Below are 26626 nucleotides of genomic sequence, written 5' to 3' on the forward strand. Positions count from 1 at the left end.
ATTTTTTAAATATGGTAACCCTATTTAAATAAAAAAGTGAATGCTTGGTCTTATGGTTTACAGATCTATGGCCCATGGACTGGAATAGAAATCGCTTAGATTTATGGGAATAATGTGCTTAACAAATCAGGTTAGGGACAAAAACACATGTTTAGATCATTAAGGACATCCTCAATTATGTTGCTGCCGCCAGCCTTGCTCAAGTGTTGGGGTGTGGGAGTGGTGGCCTTTCCTGTTAGGGAACTTCATAGCTGCTCTGAAGCTTGCTAGTGCAGATGGGCATGTTTTGCAGTAGAATGGTAGGAACCTTGTTTTTATTCCCATCTCCCTGTGGGCTTTGGGCTTGATTCTTTACCACAATGTTTAGTCACTCCTACCTGTGGGAAGTAGTTGTGAAATACTCTCAAATCTGAATCCTTCATGCAAACTGATCCCCTTGTGTGTGCAATAAGGTTCCACACTAATAGTGGTATCTGGAATCAACTGTGCCCAGATGTAAATGATTACATTCGGTGCAGTGCAAAAGAGAATCAGGCCCCAGTGTAATTCAGACGTGTCAGTTTATACCTCTATCTGTAAAATGGAGATAACAGTACTTCCCTAATTCATGGGGGGGTGATGCAACTGAATTAATGACTAGCAAATTCTTTAAAACCACAAATATTTTGTACATAATTTCTGCAAAGATTGTAAAGTGATGCTGTCATCCTCTCTAGGACTAAAACCCGGCCTCTGAAATTTGAAAGTTGCCTTTTTTAGTTTTTGCCCTTTTTTGGTTTTTGTTTAAAAATAAACAAATAAAATGAATCCCTTATGTCTCCCAAAATAACTAGAAAGGACAGTGGGAGTGTGGTCGCATCTACTTTGAAGTGCAAAAAAACCTTCCAAAACTTCACATCAGTAACTAGCACAGAAGTGGGCAAGGGGACTTAACTGAAAATATGCCGCTTCTTTTTCACTTCCAATACAAATGCTGAATTTTGCTTCTACCCTTTTCCCCCCAAATATGTATTTTCAATCACTGAACCAAATTTCATACTGATGCAGGCTCTCTTCTCCTTGACCCTGCCCCATTAGCTTCAGCCAGGTCCCACTTGTATTAAGATGGGGCATAACTACTTTGTTTCAATTTCTTTGAACACAGAACTACATTTATCTCTAGGATAAAAAGGCTTGTCGCAACTCCAACTTTAGTGGTATCTGCTTATTTTAAGGTTGAATGTGGTCCTCTGAATAGATATTTGACTGCGTAATCCTGCTTTAAATATTTTTCCTGCTGGGAAACTGATCACCTTTTATGTGCAATGACATTCTACCTTGTTGAATGGATTCCTGTTTGTGACAGTGCTGTCTTGATCGCTCACACTGACTTATTTACTATGAAAATTTGAAGTGTGTGTATGTCTTTCTGTAAAGGTGACACACCTCTATAAAGCAGGGAAAACTGGACACTGTTTCTTTATGATGAGGATCTTTTTTTTCCTCTTTCATTAGCAATTCAGGTCCAGTCTAATATGGAAGACTCTATGCATGGTTTTTACACTAGTAAACTTAAGGGTAACTACTTAAAAAAAAAAAAAAAAAAAAAAATACACTCCAAAATTTTCCATGGAGGCATCAAGAAAATGCTAGTCTTCCCCTCAAGAAAGCATTAGATAGATAAAGCAAAGACACTGACCACATATTCGGAAACAAGACACAAGCTCTGCTGTCACTAACTTTTTGTTAGTGTAGCTGCATGCTGGTAACAAATGTCTACACCCTGTGCCTATCCACTACTGCTTCCACTGATGGAGTTGCATGGGCTACAGTAAGGTCTAATTGACAAAGTGGTTGCCAGCCAGTTACTTATCACCACCAGTATTCCCATTATTGTTAGCATAAACAAAACTGAATTGGTATTAGCTACCATGAGAAACTTACAAAAAACTTACCTGCCCTACATCCCTGCAGTGAAAGCAAATTCAGATTCCTAGTGTACACAAGATTGTACTAATGTCTTTGAAAGTTTTGTATGCTAGTGGTATTGGAATAAAAATATGAATGTTTAATTCTTCCACTCTTGTATTGCTAATTCGTAAGAGTTTTGCTCTGAGATTCCAGTTGTATTTTATGGTAATACCTGGCAGACAATCTCCACTGTAGAAGGGAAAAATCAGCAATTTAGTCAAGTTGTAACAAACGTGGCTGGCTTTTGGCTTTTCAGTTTTTCTTTTCTGTCTAGTGACAAACTTAACTCCCCTACTGCTCTCTTCTCCTGCAATCATTTGTCTCTTTACATTGTATATATTTGAAATAACGTTTCCAAAAAATTGTACCATCTTCTGCATCAGTATGGCTTACCAGCCAGCAGCTTCCTGAGCTATGCAGTTGTTCAGCTGTTCCTATTCCAAAGTAAACAGGAGGTGATGGACCAGGCTTGCAGGGGTTTAAAAAACTAGAACTAGACCTCCTAGCTTTGTTTTGGTACACATGAAATCACCACAGGGTCTGTCTCCACTCAGACAGCCTGCTTTGGTCTTGTAAGCAGACAAGGCAAAACTTTAGTATATACTAAGTCCCTCTACCTAGCTCTTTAATATATTTAAAAAAAAAAAAAAAAAAAGCTTTGAAGGAATGTGGTTGCAGAGAAACCTGCTGTCAGGGGCTAGCAGTTGGAACTCTAAATATGTTGTTTCTGTTTTGAGGAGCAGATGCTTGTTTTAACTGACGTCCTGGCTCAAAAAGTGAAGAAATGAAAACTTTTTTTTCTTTTCTCCCTAGTAGAAGCTTGTCAAGCCTGCCATCTTATCTTCAAATTAACATTATTGTACGCAGTGTAGTTGTAGCCAAGTCTGTTCCAGGATATTAGACAGACATGGAGGGTGAGGTAATATCTTTTATTGGACCAACTTCCGTGGTGAGAGAGACCAGCTTTGGAGCTACACAGAGCTCTTCTTCAGGTCCCAGACCTGAAGCACTGCAATATCTCAGTTTAAATACAAGCAATTCCCTTTGGAGAAAAAAAAACTCTGTTAAAAAAAACTTAAAGTTGTAGAAATACTTAAAGCTGAAGTCTTGCCAAAATGGGGGAGTTTGCTTTTAAACTGTGTATTTTTGTTTTTTGGGTTTTTTTGTTTTTTGTTAAATTAGTACAAACCCTTGTGTTGACATTCTTATTTAATTCTGAGTGGCTTAAATCGGTTAGAGTGGTTTATTGACTGAAGCTAAACCAAAAATAAGCCTGGCTTAAACCAAAATAAGGCTGTCTACACAGCCTCTGTGCTAGTTTAGCTTCACTTTAACAATATAAAAACATGTTTTTTAAAAAGTCATTCTTTGGGTTTTGCCTAAATGAGAGAGCTGCACCAGTTTAATTTAAAAAGTGATTTACCTAATGTCCCTTACAATAGGCCTACTAAATCTATATCCCTGTTGAATGGCAAAAAGACTAGTCTTGAAGCATGACTGGGGTACGCTTTCTGCTTACGGTCTCTGAAGTGCTCCTTAATGTTTTCTGTGTGCTTTTAAAAAAAAAAAAAAAAAAAAAAAATGAAGTGTGTTGTTAAAACACTCTCTATGGCCGCCTTGAGTGCTGAGAAAGATGGAGGGTAGGTAAATATGAAAATGGCTCTGGAAAGGGAACTCTCTGAAGAACAACTCCAAATGTGGCACAGCAATTGGATATGGCAACACAAAGCAACTATCAAATCTATAGTAGCGTGTTAGTTTTCTTTATAACTCAGCTCTGTGTGCGAGCATAGTTGTGGGGGAGGGTTTTTTTGTTTGGTTTTTGTTTTACAGTAAAACACTTAATGTTTAAATGTTAGGCCATACTTTACTCAGTACACATGCAAGGCATATGATGTATGGCTAAAGCAACCCCTTGCTGTACCTCACTGCCACAGACCTGTAACGTAACACCTTCTCTCTTCCCCCTCCCAAAAAACCTCACTTAGGTCCGCAATGTTGCTTCAGTGTAGGCTACCAGGTTGCAGCTTAACATGGCTTGGTCTCCAGTCTTTAGTGAGGACCAGTGACTGATGGGTTTTGAAGACCTGTTTAATTGGAACACTACAGTAGTATTTCTGGCTATTGAAACACTTGAAATGGCACTTTGTGCATGTGGCTCTATAAACTCCCACCCTGGAGGAGGAAAAAAGAAGGGAAAGGAAACGGATATTTGTGTGTATAGCTAGAGCATAAAAACATATGAAAATACATATTTTATGTGATTAGCCACTCAAATTCATGGGTGTTCAAAAGCATCTAGGCCAGCATGTCTCAAATGCAACTTACTCAAGTTCTCTTAGGGAGAGGGTATTTATCTTGCTTTATTAAGAGATCAGGCATGTTAAATGCCAAAGCTACATTCAAATAAAGCGACATAATGTTATTTTTAAGCAGGCAAAGAATGTTGTCTTCACAGGATGTGAAGCCTCAATCTGATGGTTCAGGAAATAGTTCAAGGTGATGAGTTTTTCCCTTACAGGCCATGCCAGACGGAGAGAGAGATAGCTGTGCCAGTGAATGACTATGAAACAACAAAAGTGTAGGAGACTAAGTAGTGCCTTGTACTGCATATACTTAAGGCCAGTTCTGTGTTTGTGCACAATTATTTATAGAGCTCCATGTTGTTGGCACTTCGCAGAAAAGGTCCCTGACCTGAATGACTCTGTGGTCTTATGATCTAAACAAGGTTACACTGGGATGCCACAAAAAGTTGGAGACAGCAGAGCTTGTCTTGTTTCCACAATATGTGGTCGGTGTCTTTGCTTTATCTATCTAATGCTTTCTTGAGGGGAGGACTAGCATTTTCTTGAAGCCCTCATGGAAAATTTGAGGGTGTATTTGGTGGGTGGGCGTGTGGGTTTTTTTAGTTTATTTATTTATTTTATTTTATTTATTTTTAAAAGACTTCCTTCGAAGGAAAGGGAGGAAGCATGATGGAATCCATAGGGGCCTTGTGGAAGAAGGCTGTGTAGCAAGAAGGCTGAAGACCGCACGAGGTCAGGAAGTGAAGGAAACTCCAGTTTTTGGTTATTGTGGGAATCATAGTTTCGCCATGTGGCATGCTTACCATACATGTTAATGGTCCCTCTCTCCTCTCCCACCAAGTGTTCTGAGGGTATTTATTTGTGTTTACGAATGGGGGCTGACTCTTTCTTTCTTTTTGGCTGGCTGCCCAACTTGAGACATCTTAAAGGAGTGCAATTTTCAGAAAGTGCCGAACACCCATTCTCGCAGAGATCTCGGGTCTATGCTACAAAAACGTACTGGTTTAGCTAAGTTGGCTAGGAGTGTGTAACCAGTCACGCTTCCAAGGTGACATGGCTATGCTGCCGAATCCCCAGTATAAGCACAACTAAGCTGACAGAGAGCTAATGTTGTTCAGGGAGGTGTTACTGTGGGCTGGTCTACACGAGAAAACAAGATTGACCCAGCTATATCACTCAGGTGTGCAAAATCCACACTCCTGAGCAACATAGTTGAGTTGTCCTAAGTCCCTTCCTAGACAGAGCTAGGTTGACAGAAGAATTATTCCACTGACCTAGCTACTGCCTCTTGGGGAGGTAGACTTACTACAGTGATGGCAGAACCTCTCACCTCACTCTAGTAATTGTCTACACTGAAGTGCTACAGTGGCACAGCTGCAGTGCTTTAAATGTAGACCTAGCCTATATCAGCAGAATAATTCCTCCTATCCGCATATGCAGCGTCTACACTAGGGGGCCATGCCACAATAGGCTCTGTAGTGTAGATGTTACAATGTCTCCAGATGGGTGGCCAAAAAAGTCTCTAGTTGCTTGGGAAAATCTTGGTATTTTTGTTTCTTTCAAATCAGGTAAGTGTACTCGAACTACCTGACTTAAGCATGCAGATCCTACTTCTGGAGGCAAAGCTTGCATATTGCATTTTGAAGACGGATTAAATTGCCTTTTTAAGCCAATTTTTCGAATACCATAATAGCATACATGGTCCAATAACAGCAAATATATGGAGTTGAGTTTTCTCTTGAAGCCGCCATTTAGCATCCCCTGGCACTCGAATGTTAATGCAATACTGCACTTTTTATTTATTTTTTTTATTATATATATATATAAAAAACCACTGCACAAACCTCACTGTATTCCACATACAGAACAAATGGTAAATGAGTACTGAAACTATACTAGAAAAGAAGGGTGGCTTTTTTTTTTTTTTTTTTTTTTTTTTTTGGCCACATCTTCAAAATCATGTGGTGCGGTGCATCCTTTACAGAAAGGTGTAAAGTTATGGTCCTACCTCAGTAAAACCAATGAACCAAAAGGGGTTGTGGGAAGTAATGGGCCTTCAGGATCTTCATGTGTAAGAGGCTTATGTCAAATGTACAGAAATCAAGGGGAGGGAGGACCGTGGCTTTGGCCTGGTCCCCACTAACCCCCCACTTCGGACTAAGGTACGCAAATTCAGCTACGTTATTAACGTAGCTGAATTCGAAGTACCTTAGTCCGAACTTACCGCGGGTCCAGACGCGGCAGGGAGGCTCCCCCGTCGATGCCGCGTACTCCTCTCGCCGAGCTGGAGTACCGGCGTCGACGGCAAGCACTTCCGGGATCGATCCCAGAACATCGATTGCCTGCCGCCGGACCCTCCGGTAAGTGTAGACGTACCCTTAGTTTGGTGGGGGGAGCTAAGAGGCAGAAAAAGAACAGAGTTAGGAGTGAACCAGGTTGGGCAAGATCTTGTAGACAAAAATGTGAGCAGCAAAGGTAAGCTAACGAGGCCTTCTCTTCACTGGGGAAGGGGAAGGTGTGTGCTTACCTCCTGTTACATGGAGCTGGGTAAAAGCCTAGTGAAGAGAGTGCAGTTTGTAGCATTAGTGGGTTGAGATAAAGACTATGGGGAAAACCTAGGGTTTACCTCGAGCTGCTGCTAACAGCTTGAGACAAACTAGGATTTTTACCATGCTTTGTTAGGTCTGACCTTGTGTTGGCCCACACATGGTAACTATTGCTCCCTAGTGAACACGTACTGAGAGATTTTGAAGAGGGGCTTGTAGGGAGTGTGGGTGGAAGCATTCTAGACTGATTGATTTAAAAGGGAGCAAGGATTGACTAGAAAGCTAGAGAGAAGGCAGCACCGGTAGTTGTGTTTGGGGAAAAAAAATAATTGAAGCCTGGACAAATATCCCCTTCAGTGCTCGTATGGACGAGTAGACCGATCAGAGAGCTGACTACTCCATACAAATTCTACCTCTACGGACTCAGGTTAAAAATGCAGTGCTCTGTACAGTAGATGACCTGTGCAAAGATTTTGCTTCAAAAAATGCAGTATAAAATGGCATAAGTGGATACAAGGTGACAGACCAAACGTGAGAGAGAGAGAGAGAGGGGGGTGGGGGGTGTCATTTATCGCTGGAATGCTCCAGGGAATAGGTGCATGCAAGGTTTCTGGATAGCGTGATAGTGTTAAAAAGAGCTTTGAAGCTGAGGAAAAGAATAGCTTGGCAGCTACGTAGCTTAGAGATCGAAAACACACTGGTTTTGTTTCCTTTAGAAAGTGATGTATCTATTTTTAAGGTTTCAGAGGAGCAGCCGTGTTAGTCTGTATCCGCAAAAAGAACAGGAGTACCTGTGGCACCTTAGAGACTAACAAATTTATTTGAGTGTAAGCTTTCGTGGGCTACAGCCCACTTCTTTGGATGCATAGAATAATGTTCCATTCTATGCATCTGATGAAGTGGGCTGTAGCCCACGAAAGCTTATGCTCAAATAAATTTTAGTCTCTAAGGTGCCACAGGTACTCCTTATCTATTTTTAGTAACTTTCCACTGATAAAACTGCCTTAAACAGTTAGCTTATTCAGATATGGAAACTTTATGGCAGATCATCTAAACTTTGCAGCAGCATGCAAGAAAGTGAAACTCCAGAGTCTCTGTCTCTGTGTCTCTCTCTCTCTCTCTCACACACTCACACACAGCGCTAGTTCACAAATACCTTGTAATGCTGGCTGCTACAGAGCCTATATCTGCAATCCAGAAGGGACTATAAAGACTGCATGGCAAATACAATTGGAATAGAAAATACTGTCTCTAGGAACTTGAAGTGGTGGGGTCTAAATCCTGCTCTCAACTACACCTGTCCAGTCCCCCGTTGCCCTCAGTTGGGATAATTAATAGAATTTGTCCCTTGATTACTCCTGATCTTATGAATTTTGAGGGTGATACTAGGTTAAGCTACGTCTATACTTAATGTATCACTATAATGTCCGTATGTTTATAGCAAATGTCCTACATTTTTATGTGGATTATGCTTTGCTCTCTTGAATGCTTTTGCAACCTTGGTTGTGTGTGTGGGTCGTAGTTTAAAAAAAAAAAAAAAAAAATCTTGGTTTAAAGCAGGGATTTAGTGTTGAACATGGAACAGAATAAAAGTATCCAGAACTTTGGGGTGAGGAAATGTGCTAACTAACCAAAGGCATACAAAAATGACAGGGTAGGAGACCCAACAGAAAAATCTGAGGACCATGATCTGTGCCCAAACTCTCCTCCCATCTGTTAAGGAGGATACCGGTTTATCTGGATGCCAACCCAGGACCCTGCTGGGGGATGTGTGCTCTCTAATAGTCATACCAGCCTTTGGAAAGTAGGGTTGTGTTTTCAAGCTTTTCTCTGCAACCACAAGGGCTAGAAACTTTTTAAATGAAAGCTGAGACTCTCATGGTAACCACTTGACTCCATGAACTGGAGTTTTAAGAAAAACGCTAAATAAGAGACTTGTTATAGTTCTGAAAAACAGCAGCGAAACCCATCTCCTGCTGCTTGGCAAAGCTGTGAGAAGGAGGAGCGGAGACACTGGCGCTGTCTGCAGACTACACTTCATTGGCACACGACCTAGTAACATGTACAAGTTTACCTTTGCAAGTCTACTATAAAGCTTTCATTTAAATATTAAAGTTCTAGAGAAGTACTGTATATAGTTTTCAGATTGGTAACCGTGTTAGTCTGTATCACCAAAAACCACGAGGAGTACTTGTGGCACCTTAGAGACTAACACATTTATTTGGGCATAAGCTTTCGTGGGCTAAAAGCCACTTCATCAGATGCATGGAGTGGAAAATACAGTAGGGGTGTGTGTGTGCGCATACACACACACACTGCCTAATGTATTTTCCACTCCATGCATCTGATGAAGTGGGTTTTAGCCCACGAAAGCTTATGCCCAAATAAATGTGTTAGTCTCTAAGGTGCCACAAGTACTCTTCGTGGTTTTTGTATACAGTTTTTGGGTCCCAGCACTCGCCAGAGAAAGCATCTCCTTCACCATGGGTGATTATATTTTCAGGCAATTAACCTATATCTGTATTTAACTTTTGTTCTTAAAAAATTTAAGAATTGTCTGTTCCAAATGCCTGCTTGGGTCTAGCAAAACTTGCTCCTGCTTCAGAAAAGTTTCAGGGGGAGGCACTACAGTCAGCAGATTTAAACTGATTGATTATATTTGTGGTAAGGAAATATGCGGCTGCCGTGAAAGAGCTGACTCTGGCTATATTCCCCTGAGGATAGAAATATGTATCATTTCCCCCCCCCTTCATATAAACACAGTCTCTTAAATTATCTGGAACAGGATGAAATGTGTTAACCTTTCACCCTTAGCAAATCTTGTGTAGACTTAACAAAGGAGAACGTTGTTATGACTTGATGGTACTTGGGTAGAAAATGGCTCGTTTGGAAAATGATGCAAGCTAGTCTATGACAAAATGTAGCTTAAACACCTAAAACTTGGAATGCGTCTTGAAATCCAAACTTAAAAAACAAACATCCCCTTCTAAAGAGAGAGAGAATACTTAATGGAGAATGGATAATCTAATATAGCCTTTACCTCCTGGAATCTCACTGTCACTACAAATAAGGTGCTTATAAAAGAAGTTCATATCAAAGTCAGATCCTCATCCTACAAATATTTTCTCCCAGGAGCAGTCCCACTGAAATCATGGGGCTGTGTATAGCCTACATAAATACGTGTGAGGTTTTAAGGGACCAGATGTCCCTTTCAGGCTAATGTGACTTAAGGCTAAAATGTCAAACCTAAATGTACCTAAAGTTAGGCTAGTAATGCCATATTTTGAGCTTCAGATACAAGTCTGAAAACTTTTTGTGCTCTTGGATCCTAAACTTGCTACAATTAAAAGTGAGTTCAGATGGGAGCATAAGTGGGCTCTGCAGGCATTGAACTGATAAATGCTAACTCATAAAATGAACATGGTTATAGGAAACTATCATTCTCTTCTGCTCTCTCTCCCATGCCTAGTCACTTACTACTTTGTTCAGCTCTTTGCTGCCCATCCTACTTCTCCCCAAAGTAGGTTTGTTTTGCACTGTGGTCAATTGGTCTGACATCCTTCGTGTTTTGACATCCTCAATGTTTAATGAGAGGTTTAGGGAACACAAAACTGTAATTTGATTGTGGAACAACAGCTTTTATCTTATCTACATTGCGCACATGTGCTACAGCCATCGGAGAATACATGCAGTACTACAAACAATAGCTTCTGAAATCTTGCATTACTGTATAATGCCATAATCAAAGCAATTTAAGTGGGCCTGGCCACTTCTAGATGTATTTTAACAGATGATCATATTCAGTTATTAGGCAGCCAGAGCTACTTCAAGAACATGGCCAGCACCCAGGAGGGTGAGGAGGGGAAAACAAATGCCCTACCATGGGTGCTGGGGGTGCTGCCGTATCCCCTGGCTTGAAGTAGTTTCCATTATATACCAGGTTTACAGTTTGGTTCAATGGTTCCCAGCACCCTCACTATACAAATTGTTCCAGCGTCCCTGTGCCCTACAAATCCTAATCTGTATTTTAGGAATGCTGCCCTGTGAATTGATGATGGTGTCTGCATCACACTGTCTTCTGGGGTGGAATAGGAAGTTGGCAATTCTTTTTGCTCCTATCATCTTGCACAAAAGATCTCAATCTCTTAACACATTGAAGGGTTGTGGCCGCTTACGTGCATCTTGCCGTTTAGTTCTGAGAATAAAAGGAGCAGTACAACCACCCAGATTCTCTTATTGCACCTTTTTTATGTGGAAAAAAAACAGTACTTGTGGCACCCTAGAGACTAACAAATTTATTAGAGCATAAGCTTTCGTGGGCTACAGTCCACTTCTTCGGATGCATTATGTGGGTTCGTCTACTGTGCAATCTGAGGTGCTATTGCAGCTCAGGTAGACCTAAGCCAGCTAGCACTTCTTTCCCCCCCCCCCCCCCCCCCCAAAAGGCAGTGAGGACATGGCAGCATAGACTACACAAGCACGCCTGGAATCCTGGTTACATACTTGCATTCCTAGTGTGTGCCGCCTTGTTGTCACTGCTGTTTTTACTGAGCTAGTTAAGATTGCATCAAGGGAAATACCAGATTACATCAATTTTTACTTCCAACTGGAACATCCCCGGCTGCTCAGGTTGAAAAGGGGAAACAATATAATATAAAGAAAGCTATACTCTCATATGGTAGTAATAGAAAGTAATAGAAAGTAAAAGACAATATCGTCGTTCCTCTTTCAACCCTCAAGTCCACTTCCTTCCTGAGCAAAATGTGAATTCTCCATCTGGAGTCCTTTTTTTCTTTGAGCTTTTAATAGAAATTTAAACAATTATAACCCATCCTTCACAGGGACCCCATCCTGAAAGAAATCTTTCCCGAACCACCTCTTTTGGCCTTTAAACAACCCCGCAACCACGCCAAGCTCATAAGGAAGCTCACTGCAGATTAGATAGAACATGCCAACTCAAAGCAGCATCAGACCCTGCCACAACAACAGATGCAAAATTTGCAGACCTATCTCCACTGCTACAATGATCCATACTTCCCACAATACAGTTTTTAAGGTTTCTGGGTCCTATGCATGCGTATCACAACAGGCGGTGTACCTCTCCAGTGCATCAAATGCCCCACAGCAACAAGGATGACACCAGACAATCGCTATGCTCATGCATGAACTTGCCCAGAAAAATTATAAGAAACCAAAACACCTTATCCATGGGCGAACACTTTTCACAAAGCAATCACTCCACATGTGTCCTTGTGCAGGATTCCTTTGTGAACAACACCTTCAAAAGATGAGCCTGGGAACTTAAATTCGTAACTCTGCTGGATCCTAAAAATCATGGACTCAACAGAGACACTTGTGTTATGGCTCATTACAAAATTTATAACTTATGAACTCCCCTGCGGTCATAGGACAAAGTAGGATTCATTGCCCACTTCACTTTAAGTGGTCTCCTGAAACGTGTTATGCTTAACAATCTGTCCCACCTTTATTTAATTGTGACACTCTGATTACTTTTTCCAGACCTGTGGAGGAGCTCTGTGAAGCTTGACAGCTTGCTTCTTCTGCCAACAAAAGTTGGTCCAATCAAAGATATTACCTCATCCACCTTGTCTCTCTAATAGAAATCCGCTTTCTTCCATGTTGCACACATTAGTGTGTAGGGTAGGTGATTCATGAGTGCTATACTATTGGAAAATTCTCTTCAAGAATACGGAAGCATATGTGGGAAGATGCCTGGTCATTCTGGGGATAGGAAATGAAATGGACAATAAATGCTCTTCTCTGAAGTGGGACTGACTTACTGTTTTTAACTAATCCTTGCAAAGTGCACGCAGATACTGCAATAGAGCTCTATAAATTCCAATGCTAATCTACATCTATCTGCTAAATAAACTTTGCTAGTATCCCTTATTCAGTTTTTGCCAGCAGTGAAAGACTGCCCTGTACGTACGCTCTGATTTGATGGAGGAATTTTGTGTTAGAAAGGGGACCTTGTTAAGCCCTAATAAAGGTAAATCTCACAATGGATACGCCAAGGTAATCTCTCTGATAGCAACAATAATTCGACTCTATAAATCCAGTGAGGCAAAGTTCTATCTTTTATAGGTAGAACTAATGTGTTTGTGTAACACCTATAAAAGCAAAGGAGTGGGGAGGAAGAAAAGCAAACTTTGGAGGTGGGAGGGTATAACTCCTCCTCTCTCTCCCTTACCTCCTGTCAGTTTCTTTCTTAGGGCATGGCTACACTTGCAGATGTAGAGCGCTGGGAGTTAAACCTGCCTTCGGAGAGCGCAGTAGGGAAAGCGCTGCAATCTGTCCACACTGACAGCTTCAAGCGCACTGGCGTGGCCACATTTGCGGCACTTGCAGAGGCATTGGGAGCGGTACATTATGGGCAGCTATCCCAGCATGCAAGTGACTGCATCGTGCTTTTGGAAGGGGGTGTGGGGTGGGGTGTGACTGGGAGTGTGTCGTGTGTATGTGGGGGGGGAGAGAGAGAGGGTTTTTGGGGTGCTGAGAGAGTCTACGTGCTGTCTTGTAAGTTCAGACACCTCCCTCCCCCCCCCACACACACACACACTCAAAGCAAACTGTAAATGTCTGCTTTTTCTCGAGCCGATAAGCAGCCAGTTCCCCGAAACGGAGCTTTGAAAGGGCATTTCCACATTCCTGCAGTCGATTTCACAACAATGACAAGAGTGGCCACATAATTTAAGGGGATTATGGGACGTTTCCGGAGGCTGATCACAGCGCAGTAATGCAACACCTCGTTCACACTGGTGCCGTGGTGCTCCAGCGAGGGCGCAGCAAACGTTATTCCACTTGCCGAGGTGGAGTACCAGCAGCGCTGTAGCTGCAGAGACGGAGCGCTCTATGTGCCTTGCCAGTGTGGATGGGGAGTGAGCTAGGGCACCCGGGGCTGCTTTATTGCGCTCTGACTTGCAAGTGTAGCCAAGGCCTTAAAAGGTCTTCATTCTCTGTGCTTTAAATTCACTCACGCAATTTGTGTAGTACTGCACAGTATTAGTGATTCTGCAGCTAGCTCTGCTTCTGTAGCCTAGGAAGTTCATAACTGGAACCACCAAGCTGTAATTGCTCTTATGTGAATGCCTTGGTTCCTGCAGAATGGGTATAAATGGAAGTATTCTTTTCTAGCCTAAAGGATGAAACAAAATATCCCTTTCATCAGCTGAGGTTGGAGAAGATGATGGTGGTGGTGGCAGCGGGAGGGGGGGAGGAAATGACTTTGTAATCAGTGTAGCAAAGGACAAGATGTGTTCAGCATTGTCAGCTACTTATGACTAAACCCTGGCCTAGTAGGATTTAATTATAAAACTTACTGTCTGTTTTTGAAGTTTTTTTGTTGAAGTATTGCAACTTTGAGGTCTGTAATTGAGTGACCAGGGAGGTTGAAGTGTTCTCCGACTGGTTTTTGAATGTTATAATTCTTGACATCTGATTTGTGTCCATTTATTCTTTTGCGTAGAGACTGTCCGGTTTGGCCAATGTACACGGCAGAGGGGCATTGCTGGCACATGATGGCATATATCACATTGGTAGATGTGCAGGTGAACGAGCCTCTGATAGTGTGGCTGATGTGATTAGGTCCTATGATGGTGTCCTCTGAATAGATATGTGGGCAGAGTTGGCAACAAGCTTTGTTGCCAGGATAGGTTCCTGGGTTAGTGTTTTTGTTGTGTGGTTGCTGGTGAGTATTTGCTTCAGGTCGGGGGGCTGTCTGTAAGCGAGGACTGGCCTGTCTCCCAAGATCTGTGAGAGTGAGGGATCGTCCTTCAGGATAGGTTATTGTAACATTCAAAAAACAGTCGGAGAACACTTCAACCTCCCTGGTCACTCAATTACAGACCTCAACGTTGCAATACTTCAACAAAAAAACTTCAAAAACAGACTCCAACGAGAAACTGCAGAATTGGAATTAATTTGAAAACTGGACACCATTAAATTAGGCTTGAATAAAGACTGGGAGTGGATGGGTCATTACACAAAGTAAAACCTATTTCCCCATGCTAATTTTTCCCCCTACTGTTACTCACACCTTCTTGTTACCTGTTGGAAATGGGCCATCCTGATTATAACTACAAAAGTTTTTTTTCTCCTGCTGATAATAGTCCACCTTAACGGATTACTCTCATTATAGTTATATGGCAACACCCATTTTTTCATGTCCTCTGTGTACATATATTTTCCTACTGTATTTTCCACTGCATGCATCCGGTGAAATGGATTTTAGCCCACGAAAGCTTATGCTCAAATAAATTTGTTAGTCTCTAAGGTGCCACAAGTACTCCTCGTTCTTCTTACAGCAAATTTTGTAGCTCCTTTCATCCCACTGCATCCTAGAGTCCCTTTCAAACAAAGTACAAAATTTTATATCCTTTTACCTTCAATTGACAATCAGTCATGTATGCATGGCATCACTTCTTCTTCCCCTCCCCCTCCCCCCAGGAAAAAACAAAACAAAACCCATCTAATATTGAAACTGCAAGGGAAACTATAGTTACTGTAGGAAGAACACCATTCGTCTAACTGGAGTTGAAGCAAGAAGATTTTGGTTTCTCATATCAGCCTGGGCATCTCCAGCAACAGAATTCTCCCTAGCCCCATAGCCAATGCTGTAGAATGATGGTTCTCTAGTTCTAGAGGACAAAAGCAAATCTCTTGGTGCCTTTCATAGCCTAAGCAGTCTAAGGCTTTCCACAAAGTAATAAGTTTAGCAGTAGGGTAGTAAGATCTAACCCGTATCACTCTGGACAACTTAATTGGTTAACTCATTGATATCGGGAAAACAATTCTACAGCCTGGTACTGCCTTCACCATGGATAAGGCCTACCATTGTAGGCAGGGAATTTCAGGAGCATCTCAGATTGATCATGCTGCTTTTCATCCCACCAGAGAGCTTGTCACCAACTGTCTCCCTTAATTCAGAGGGATGGAAACGAATACATTTTTCCCAATAGTGAATCAGCTTGGTTTTATTTTGTGGCTAGTGGGGGAGAAGTGAGACCAGCTCCAAAAAAGCAATGTCTGTACTTGCGTTACAGAAAGCTATGATACTGTTTTGGTCTCATCCGGCACCTGGACCCAGAACAATAGTGGCTCAGAGGGTACTGTTACTATCGCTGAGAGTTTGATTTCTAAACTTGCTTTGCACCTCTAGTATTGCTGGAAACTGCATCCCCATTGGGCATAAGTACGGTCTCCCCTCCTATAGGCTTGGAGGTACTTCCCTTCCATCATGGCTACTCTGGGGGGCGTGGATCAGCGTTCATGTCACACTCCTCTTTAGTACCCAGCCCAAGGAAGCTAATGATCCAATCGGCGGACTAAATTTGGTGATGAATCCTGGTCACATGCCACCGAGGCAAGTTGCACATACACTAAGAAGAAGATGGCTACTCTGTTAATTAGCCAGAGGAGATGACTGGCTCCATAGTGTCCCCATATTGGCCAACATAACTCAAGACCCGAACTCTGATCCACTACAGCACTGAGTTGCCCAACAATCTAAACTGAAGTTGATCTACTTTGTAGCAAGATTAGTCTTGAAAATTCTACTAGTGTGAGGACTTAACCTACCTCTCTCTTGTTCATAGAAAATACAGATGTGGGAGACCCACCCACCTGCAAGAAAAGGATTAAACTCAGCCCCTCCACAGTATACCTTCTGCCCTACTAGGTTATGGGAGCCAGGTTATGGGACTTCTACTAGGGTGCTGCCCCTGGGTTTTCATATGTGGCTCTGGTTAGTAGGCATCTGCAGCTTGACCCTGTTAGCTTTCTGAGAAGCTGTTTTGTCTATTCAATTCCAGAGCCTCCTGACTATTGTGAGGGGGATGGGAGGGAGGGAGAAGCTTCTGCAACTCTACCACTTCCTTGCTATCTACTTTTTTTGGGGGGGTGGGTCCTCTATCTTCAGTTAATGTTAGTTTGAAATTGAAATGTTAATGTTTAAATATGAAATTGACTTTGACAGTTCCTTGTTTGCAAGTGGTCGCTTTCACTACCTCTTTTCCAACCTAAATAAGTACTTTCAGGCTGCTTCTTGGTAAACAGACACACTAAGCTGGCAATTGATAAGGCAATGCAATTGGCTCAAAGGTTATTTGAGTAACTGTTTATGAAAACTTAATCTCTACTGGAAATGGCAACTTGGATTTCCCATATTCACCAGAAGAGCTTCTCACTGGTACATAAATTGTTCAAACAAACAAAAACACAACAACCAACCAGGGCTTAAATTCTTTGAGTATTTCCTGGATCCTCTCCCTGTGTGCCCTTCCCTCCCCACCCCCTGCTATAAAAACTCCAGGATGATTTAAAATATTTACTGGAGCTCTGCTCTGGACAGCTCCGTCTGAATTTAAGCCCTGGCTCATTTAATATCTGGATTTCAGTAACCCTCCAGCTTCTCATGTGCATTCTGCTTACCCACTGAAACAAGAGTAAGCCTTGCACTGGCATTCTGTTGTAGAGAGTTGCTGAGTTTTTAACTCGGTGGAGGTGCATTGTGTAACTTATGTATCCAAAATAAAAAGGGTTTAAACTGATGCTATAAAAAGTGCTGATTGGTTTATTTATCAGACTGCTCATACAGCTGTTTTGTTGTGCACTACAGTCTGCAAGCCTTAGTTCTACAACCCTGTGCTATCATTTATCAACCTGGCCTTTCCATCAGAAACTAAGCCAGGGAGTTGAACCAATTTTGTTCTAGCTAAGAGGCGAGTGACTGTCTACACTGTGGTGTCTGTTTTGTCAGCTGAGGGCATGAAAGCTTAGATGCAAAATACACGTGTCCCAGGTAATAATGCATGCTTGCAGGAGTAGAAATAATTAACTCAGCTTTAAGAGGCTGCATTTGTGATGTGATTTGGTTGGTGTGGAGGAGTCTTTCCTTTTTGAGATTAATTTATTTAGAACTGGTAAATCTTAATGGCATGAACACACTCTTTGTTGGATGGCTAGGTAGCTTGATTTATCTAATGGTTATCCCTTATTTGATATCTGTGGTGAGGAACAAGAACTGCTTACCTACTCAGCCTATGCTTTGTTTGTTAGATGGTAGAGACAGTTTTTTGGGGTTTTTATATAAGAGAGAGAGAGAGAGAGAGAGAGAGTACAAAACATTTTTCTCTCCATAAACTATTTCATCCATGTGGGGAGGGAGAGTGGGCAAGCTTACTATGCTTTAAAACTTTATTAAAGAAACAGTGGTGTTTGACACCAGTGGCAACTACTAAATTGCTTTCAAAAACTTCATAAATTTGTAGATGAAGACTGGAGATGCATAAGCTTAAAATGAACAAAAGCAACATCCACATGTAGAAACGTGGTGCTTGATGACTCTTTACTAGGGGGGTGGGTAGAGTGCTTTCAGAGGTAGCAACTGTCTAGGCCAGTTCATGCCTCCTACCAGGTCTGTAGGTTGCCAGGTAGCTGAGGTCCCCTTATGCCTTGCCCGATCAGTGAGTGGGGCTGGCTTTGCAGGTTTAGGAACCTTCCCCTCCCCCTCCCAAAGGAGGCATAGATCTTGAATGAAGCGATGGGACAGGTGTGATGTTGTGCAGTCTATATGGTTTTATAAAAACATAAGTGAATATAATGCAACTGGGATATGCTTCGTGCAAAAGGTCTCTTGTGAGGTATCATTACAAAGCTCATAATCTACTGAGTGTGATCATCCTATCTAAAACTAGAAATATAAAACATTACTCTGAGGGCCTATTGTAATTATGTAAAGTGTGGGCCATTAATGATGGGTTGGAATCTTGATGACTCCCATTAACAAGGACCATTGTCTGCAGATGGCTGTGTTTACCTGTTAGTCTTCCTGTATATGTGTGTGCTGGCAAGTGGGCAATGAAGTCTTGCAGTGACGTGTGCTCATGTCACCTGAACTGGAATCCATCTTTAACCTGGTGCTTTTCCAGTGAGGGGGGGTGGAAACCCAGAGGGTCAAAGGGTTCCCGCCTTATGCAAAAGATCTATAAAGGGGTGGAAGAGAACAAAGGGGAGAGGAGCCATCATGGAGAATCCCCTAGCTATCACCTGAGCTGGAACAAGAGCTGTACCAGGGGAAAGAATTGTGCCCAGGCCTGGAAGGTGTCCAGTCTGAGAAAAAGCTTACTGAAGCATCTCTGAGGGTGAGATTATCTCTATTCAGTTTGATTAGACATAGATTTGCACATTTTATTTTATTTTGTGTGGTGACTTACTTTGTTCTGTCTGTTACTACTTGGAACCACTGAAATCCTACTTTCTGTATTTAATAAAATCACTTTTTATTCATTAACTCAGAGTATGTATTAATACCTGGGGGAGCAAACAACTGTGCATATGTCTCTATCAGTATTATAGAGGGCGATCAATTTATGAGTTTGCCCTGCATAAGCCTTATGCAGGGTAAAACGGATTTATTTGGGTTTAGACCCCATTGGGAGTTGGGCATCTGAGTGCTAAAGACAAGCACACTTTTGTGAGCTGTTTTGGGTAAACTTGCAGCTTTGGGGCAAGTGATTCAGACCCTGGGTGTGTGTTGGAGCAGACGGGAGTGTCTGGCTCAGCAAGACAGGGTGCTGGAGTCCTGAGCTGGCAGGGAAAATAGGAGCAGGGGTAGTCTTGGTACATCAGGTGGCAGCTCCCAAGGGGGTTTCTGTGATCTAACCCGTCACAACAGGGTTGGATAATAATACTTGTAATCTGAACTGTGCAAGGCATGTTATACGTGTGTGTGCGGCCCTTGCCGCCTCCTTCCACCAGCCCAAGAATTGCCCCCCAAACAAACATCCCACAACTTCCTCTCACTTATTACAATGCCAGGTGTTGCCTCCACCTAAGGGAGAGGCAGGCAGGCTCCCCTCACCCCCCCCCCCCCGGATCTGGGGGCCATACCCCGCGGGGGAGCACGTTACACTGGACCCCTTAGTACTGCAGGGGTACAGGCGGGTGCTGCGGGGGGGGGCGACGACGGAGGTTGAAGCCAGGCGCGAAGGGGTGGGCGCTGGGGGGCCCGGCGGGGGGGGGGCGGGCTGTGCACGCGCCCCCTCCCCCCTCACAGGTGCGTTCAGGACCCCCCCCCCGGAAACGCTGTCCCCTGTGGTGCGGCAGGGGGGCAGCGGCACCGGAAACGCCCCTCGGTGCCCGAAGCGTACCTCCGCTCGGGCTGGGAGAGAACTGCGGGGCGGCGGTGAGGAGGAGCCCCCGCGGGGAACTGCAGCACGAGCCGCCGCCTCAGCGGCGCCGGGCCGCCCCTTTCCCGCGCTCTGCCCGGGGCTGAGGGGAGGGGGGGGGCTGCCCCGTCCCGCGGCCCCCATCGCTCCTTCGGAGGGGGTTGCCCCGCCCCCATCGCGAATTGGGAGAGGTGGGGGGGGGCAGGCTGCCCCGCCTTTCTGTGGCCCCTCCCCACACATTCCGATCACCCCCATTTTCCTCAGCCCGGTGAGGGTGCAGGGCTGGTGTGGCAAGGGGCATCCCCCAGCCCTGCAGCTCCCTCCCAGCACCGGGGACTGCAGTCACCTCCCACTGGACCTGTGCCCCCAGGGCTGTCTATGACCCAGCCTGCCTTGGGCCCCAAAGCCACGGGTGGGTGGGGCTGTTAACCCCTATAAATCCTCAATGGAGGCTGGGGGGTAGGCGAGGTTCAGGAGTGTTTAGCACCCTGCTCTGATCGAGATTTAAAAGAAACCCCTGTGCCTAAGCAGTAGCCTTGCTGTCTGTGTGCCTGTAAAAACCCTGGCTTGAGTCAGGCTGGATAAAGTAACCATGCCGAAGCCTAAGGGCATGCTTTGCATGTGGAAGGTAGCAAAGAACAGCAGGTATTTTAAGGAGTTAACTGTCTAAAGACACCATTTGTAATGAAACGTCTTACCCCCAACAGTTGCTAGCCCAAAAGTGACATTTCTGTCTGACTCTTTTTTTCCCCCCTTCTATTGTTGAGAACTTTTGTAAAATTACTGTAAGTGAAAGATTAGAGAGGAAATCTTCCCATTCCCCATGTTTACTTTGCACATTTGACACTGCTTTTGACAGCGATTTTGCTGTTTCCCCCCCCCCCCCCCATGTAATCAAATCAGTTTTTCTTCTTTTTAAGAGATCCATGTAACCAACAGTGAGAAGCTACATGGGGGGTAGAGGTAAGAATGAGACCTGCATAGAGATTGGAAGTGGGGGATGTGATTTCCCTCCCACCCACCCCCCCCAAAAAGTCCCTAGGAACTGATCAGCTTTCCAGGTGAGGATGGCTCTTTTTAGGAACCCTCCATGTATATCATTTTTGCTTTCTCTGACCTCTTCATTCTTACGACAGTTGAATGTATGTAGAGGGTGGTTCTCCCGGCTCTATATGTGCACAAAGACAGTGGCTCTCCACTAATAACTTGCTTCCAAAAAGAACAATTGAATTGCATCCGATGAAGTAGGCTGTAGCCCACGAAAGCTTATGCTCAAATAAATTTGTTAGTCTCTAAGGTGCCACAAGTACTCCTGTTCTTTTTAATTGAATCTGCATATGTAATTGCTTTTAGGTCCTTACTAAAACTTTTTTTTTTTTCCCCCCCTTCCCACCTTTGATAGATCTCCACCTCTCTGAAGCAAAGGCGAATGTAAGAAAACATCCGTTTGGAAGCGTTTGGTTTATTTCAGCTAAAGATGGTGCAGAGGAAAAAATCTGCTCTGCAGGTGGTGTCCTTTAAAAGCTTCTGCATTCTTTCACTCCTAGCAAAATGGCTTTTAAAAACCGATGACTTGTGAATCTGTGCACATAGCTGACATTACAAGGATACTGTACAAAAGGCCACATGCATTCCAACGGACATCTCTTGTGAAAGGGAGATTCTATGCTTTCAAATGAAAAGAACATCCTAAAAACACTGATCCTTAACTGGAACAAGTATTAAAGGGACCGCATCAGAATGTTTATTAGTGCCAGGAAAGTCAGAAAATGCCAATTTGTGCAGATACTTGCCACTTGCTTTGTACTGTCTCTCATGATTTTCTGGACACCACTTGATAATCATATTGTGAGCCATATGAAGTCCTATTCTTACAGATACCTCATAAATAGCTACAACTTTGTGAATGATAGCCTGTCCCTTAGCAGGGAAAACCTGGACAGGGTAGCAAGATACCGATATTTGATCAACCACAAGGAAAAATGTCAACAGCAAGAGGTCCTCCTTCTATTGTTTGTAAAGACTTCTCCAGAAAACCGGCATCGGCGAGATGCAATTCGACAAACCTGGGGTAATGAAAAATATGTATATTCTCATCTTAATGCCAACATTAAAACTGTTTTTGCTTTAGGACGACCAACAGATCATATGCAGAGAGCACAGATGCAAAGAAAACTTCTAATGGAAGACCAGAAATATAATGATTTGATCCAACAAGACTTCTTGGATACTTTTCACAATCTCACCCTTAAATTACTTTTGCAGTTTGGATGGGTGAATGCATACTGCCCACATGCCAAGTTCATTATGTCTGCAGATGATGATATTTTTATTCACATGCCAAATCTTGTTGCATATCTCCAAAGTCTAGTGGAAATTGGCGCTCAAGATATCTGGATTGGGCGTGTCCATCGTGGAGCTCCTCCCGTGAGAGATAAGACTAGCAAATACTACGTTCCATATGAAATGTACCAGTGGCCTTCTTATCCTGACTACACAGCTGGAGCCGCATATGTAATATCAAGTGATGTAGCAGCTAAAGTATATGAGGCTTCACAGACCCTTAATACAAGTCTTTATATAGATGATGTTTTCATGGGTCTCTGTGCCAATAAAATGGGAATTGTACCACAATATCATGTATTCTTTTCTGGGGAAGGAAAGGCTCCATATCATCCCTGCATCTATAACAAAATGATAACCTCTCATGGACATGTAGAAGACCTTCATCACCTTTGGAAGCAGGCAACAGATCCAAAAGTCAAAAGCTTTTCCTCTAGATTTTTGGGTAGACTATATTGCAAAATAATTAACATTATGCTTCTTTGCAAACTACACTATGAGGACACATATCCCTGTTCAGCTGCATTTTCCTAATACTTGAATATCTGCATAGAGTTTCACTGAGCCAAAATGGAGTGACAACTTTTAACTGTTTATCCAAAATATACATAAAGTAAACATGAAAAGAGGTAAGATTAAAATGTGAATAGCTTTTAGGTCCCAAATTATTCTGCTCAGGAACTTTATCAGAATAACTCTCTATTGCTGTATTAGTTTCCACATACTGCACCCTGTATTTTTACACTCCTTTTCAAGGGACTTAAATCTTGAATAGATATTGACTGACTTCATTTTTTAGATATTGAAAAGCCTGTGAAAAGTAATTGAACTTGGGAGTACAGAATTTGTCAATGACCCTTGTTAATTGCATTCTTCCATTTGAAAACCAGTGTGTAAATTAAGGCACATCACTTCAAGGCAACAGCTTGCAGTTGATGCACCACTTAAACATCCATAAATAGCACTTTCCAAACAAAAGGAAATGATAGTTCTGGTACCATGAGTAGAAGGGTATGATGGCAATTTAAAAAAGTCTGAGTAAACTAGTCAAATGGTCACCATTTCTGAATACAGTTCAGCAAAATGACTCTTTAAAAATCAAAATAAGCCACAACTGGTGCTAGAGGTGAAAGCTTGCTAAAACATTTTGTTCTCTTGAGATTACCTAAATCCTGCACAACATTTGGGTGGGGGGAAATGGCATTCACACTGTCCTTCTAACTGGTGCTTTCAGGTAATACACGAGCTCTGTTTAGAACAGGAATTTACGGGAAGGTACATTAATAACTTCTGCAACACTGCTTCAACTACAGCAATATTTTGAAAATGAAGTAACTTTTTTTTTTTTTTTTTTTAATCTGAAAACACTTTCTGAAGTGGTATTTTTAAACATTCCAATCAGTCATTGGTAAACTAAGAACACATGTATCGAGTATGGCCTTCCAGTTGTATCTTTCAAAAATATACTTCTGTCTCCCTAGTTGTCTTCCCTCTTGAAAATTAAGTTAAACTTCTCCATTAAATAATTCAAGGGAAGTCTATCATAACGTAGTTAATTCAGATTATTCAAAAAGTTGAAGCCAAATTTATGCAAACTTGAGCACTAACAGAGAAAGATGTGAGGAGCTGAAAGTAAGGGTAGTCTGCACAAAGAAGGGATAAGGTGAAAATATTGACAGTAACATGTAAAGATGCAACATTTATTAAGAGAATTACAAAGAATCCACTAAATTGTCCTCTCTTAATCTAATTGGTTTCAAGCACAGATCTTTGTCTTATGTCCATGGGAAGAAGTGTCAAAATAGAAAATCTGTATCTTCAACCAAATCTATTTCATATGTTACTCTTGCCTCTTTAACATGAGCAAATAGCTTAACCTGCAGTTTACAAAGGCTAGAAGTAGGTGCTATTAAGACCCGGACCACCACCACCACCGCTTGTAATCTGATAGTTCATAACCAGGTCCAAAACTCTAAAGTCCAGTTCTGGGAGAAGGAACTGGACTTTAGTCTTGTTGTAACAATGTTTCTGTGTACTTTGTGGACAGGTATTTGTTAGTAACTCTAGTAGCCAAAGCCATGGTAGCTGCTTGGATACTGGTAGATGTGGATGCAAGTGGTGTTTGTCTCTTATTTTGAGAGCTGTTTGTATGAGTTCCAGTGTGAACAGGGTCATAAAATCACTTCAGAATGCTTGAATTCAAATCTTCACCCAGTGGCATAGCAGTAGAAATGGAAAACAAAGGCTGGAAATGACAAGGAGTCTGTCACTTTTAGTGGAGCTTTGTCATGTTCTAGGAGGTGGGCTCTTCAACTCCAGGAGAAGTGCTATTTGCTTTCTAAGAGAATATCCACAGTAGCCTTTTTCCCTAAATTTCCCAGCACCGACACCACCACTGCTGTAGATGACAACGTGGGAGCACTAAAGTAGACCAGTCACCGTATTTAACTCTAACTTTGCTCAGAGCAGGTCTAGATGATCTGCTCATTTACAATGCAGGCAGCTGCATGTACCTTCTTGTTTAAGCTAGTGCTACCTCTATTGCAACCATCTGTAGGGCTGCATCAGTGGTAGTACACAGGCATCTTAGGGGGAAAAAAGGCTAGTGTCAACAAGATCCAGGAGAGAACTCTTAGCTGGTTATTGGAGCATGATTGATATTTGCCTCTCTGCCAGCCACTCTTCCAGCTGGGTTAAGAGCTTGATATCTACTAGAATGAGTAATCATACAGATTAAGTGTTTCTCTGGAGTGAAGGTGTAAGGAAACCACTGGACTGACCACAGTTGGATCCAGGTGTTGACTACACAGAGAAACCTACGAAGCGAGACTTAGTCCATTATCACAATGCAAAAGTGATGGCTGAAAAATGAGAAAATTATCCCATCCTGCTGGATAACGTGTTATAATTCTGCAGCTCTAATTTGTTTACAGCAAAACAAATCCAGTTAATCCATGCTCTTTAATTAGAAAAGAGGTTGATTTACATTACTCAAAACTAGCTTTGCTTAACCAGTGTTGAATTTATAATGGCAAAATAACTAAAATATTACAAGTTATAGATCTAAATTCCTGAGAAATCTAAAAATACATTGCACTGTGGAAATACTTCCATAACTGGCGGAAATTTTTTTGATTGCACTAGCCACTTTGAATTGAAAATAACCTGTGGCAGAAATGACATAACAGAAATCCCAGCTAGTATAAAATAGTTAAAATGCAGTATGCTTTTAGATGTATACAATTAAGGCCGTGATCCCGCAAGCAAATGTAGTGATTAACTTGACTCATGTGAGTCAAGTTAAGCATATACTTACATGTTTGTAGGATTGGGGCTTAAGTTAGCATCTATAACTTGTAATTTTATTTAAAAACTTAATTTGCCATTGGGTGAAAAGATCCAATGTCCCTCTTGACCATTGAAATGCTTTTGTTTACAGGAGGTCTGTTTTGTTAGGAATATTCCTTATCTTAAAAAGGACTTTGATGTTTGTAATTTGGCTTTTTATTATGATTTTTTGCTGCAGTTTAAGAGAAAGGGTTTATAAATTTGAAGAAAATATGATGGCACTCCTTTCAAAGAATGGAGAAGCTAGAAAATTTCTTAACCTTTTGGCTCTAAACATTGACTTAAAATTTGTACTCCTTCATTTAGTTTTGTTTCTGTTTTGAGAGAGAGAGGCATGTCGGTGCTCCAATGCAGGGCTTTCATGTTTTATTTTCACAATTAAAACATGCACCAGCCTGAATGGTCACTTCTCAATTAGCATTTTTGACATTGTTGCACAAAATGTTTAATGCTGAAATTGTTTTTACCTGTTTGTTGGTTTGCATCAAGTTGCCTTTGATATTACTAATTTTTATACAAAGAATTAAATATTTATTCTTGAAACTTTTTGCTCTATCACAAAAGACAATTGTTTTGTAAAACTTTTCTGTTTTGAATAAACAGGGTTTGTGTATTTTTCTTTTTTAAACTGGTAAACCTTTTTGCCTTTCAGAATTTCACTTCTTGTACCTGACATCAACAGCTTTGGTGCTTAACATTGAATTCTGAATACACTGTTTAGTCCCTTCTTCAGAGAAGACTTGAACCCCACATTAGTATGTGCTGGGTTTTATTTTTGTTGTTTTGTCTTTTCTCTGTTTAATGTGTCAGCCTTTTTAATTTCTCCTTTTGGCATGTCATCTCTTATGGAACACAAAATAATCTTTTTGCTCACCCCTGAGGTCCCATGTTGCATTCACCTGCCTTCCACTGGAGGACTCTGTGGAAGACTCCCTTAATGATGTAG

At 42.1% G+C, this 26626-nt stretch overlaps 2 protein-coding genes across 2 annotated transcripts in view; one reads left to right on the forward strand and one right to left on the reverse strand.

Moving 5' to 3' along the window:
- The window catches only part of MCF2L2 (MCF.2 cell line derived transforming sequence-like 2), a 304618-nt gene that overhangs the window by 108330 nt on the left and 169662 nt on the right, over nucleotides 1–26626 (reverse strand). The gene's annotated exons all lie outside the window — the stretch shown is intronic.
- On the forward strand, nucleotides 21450–22866 carry B3GNT5 (UDP-GlcNAc:betaGal beta-1,3-N-acetylglucosaminyltransferase 5). Its single transcript, XM_065411463.1, has one exon. It carries the CDS (start codon nucleotides 21730–21732, stop codon nucleotides 22864–22866), a length of 1137 nt encoding a protein of 378 aa, XP_065267535.1. The 5' UTR covers nucleotides 21450–21729.

Source organism: Emys orbicularis, chromosome 9 (genome assembly GCF_028017835.1).
Source record: "Emys orbicularis isolate rEmyOrb1 chromosome 9, rEmyOrb1.hap1, whole genome shotgun sequence".
NCBI lineage: Eukaryota > Metazoa > Chordata > Testudines > Emydidae > Emys > Emys orbicularis.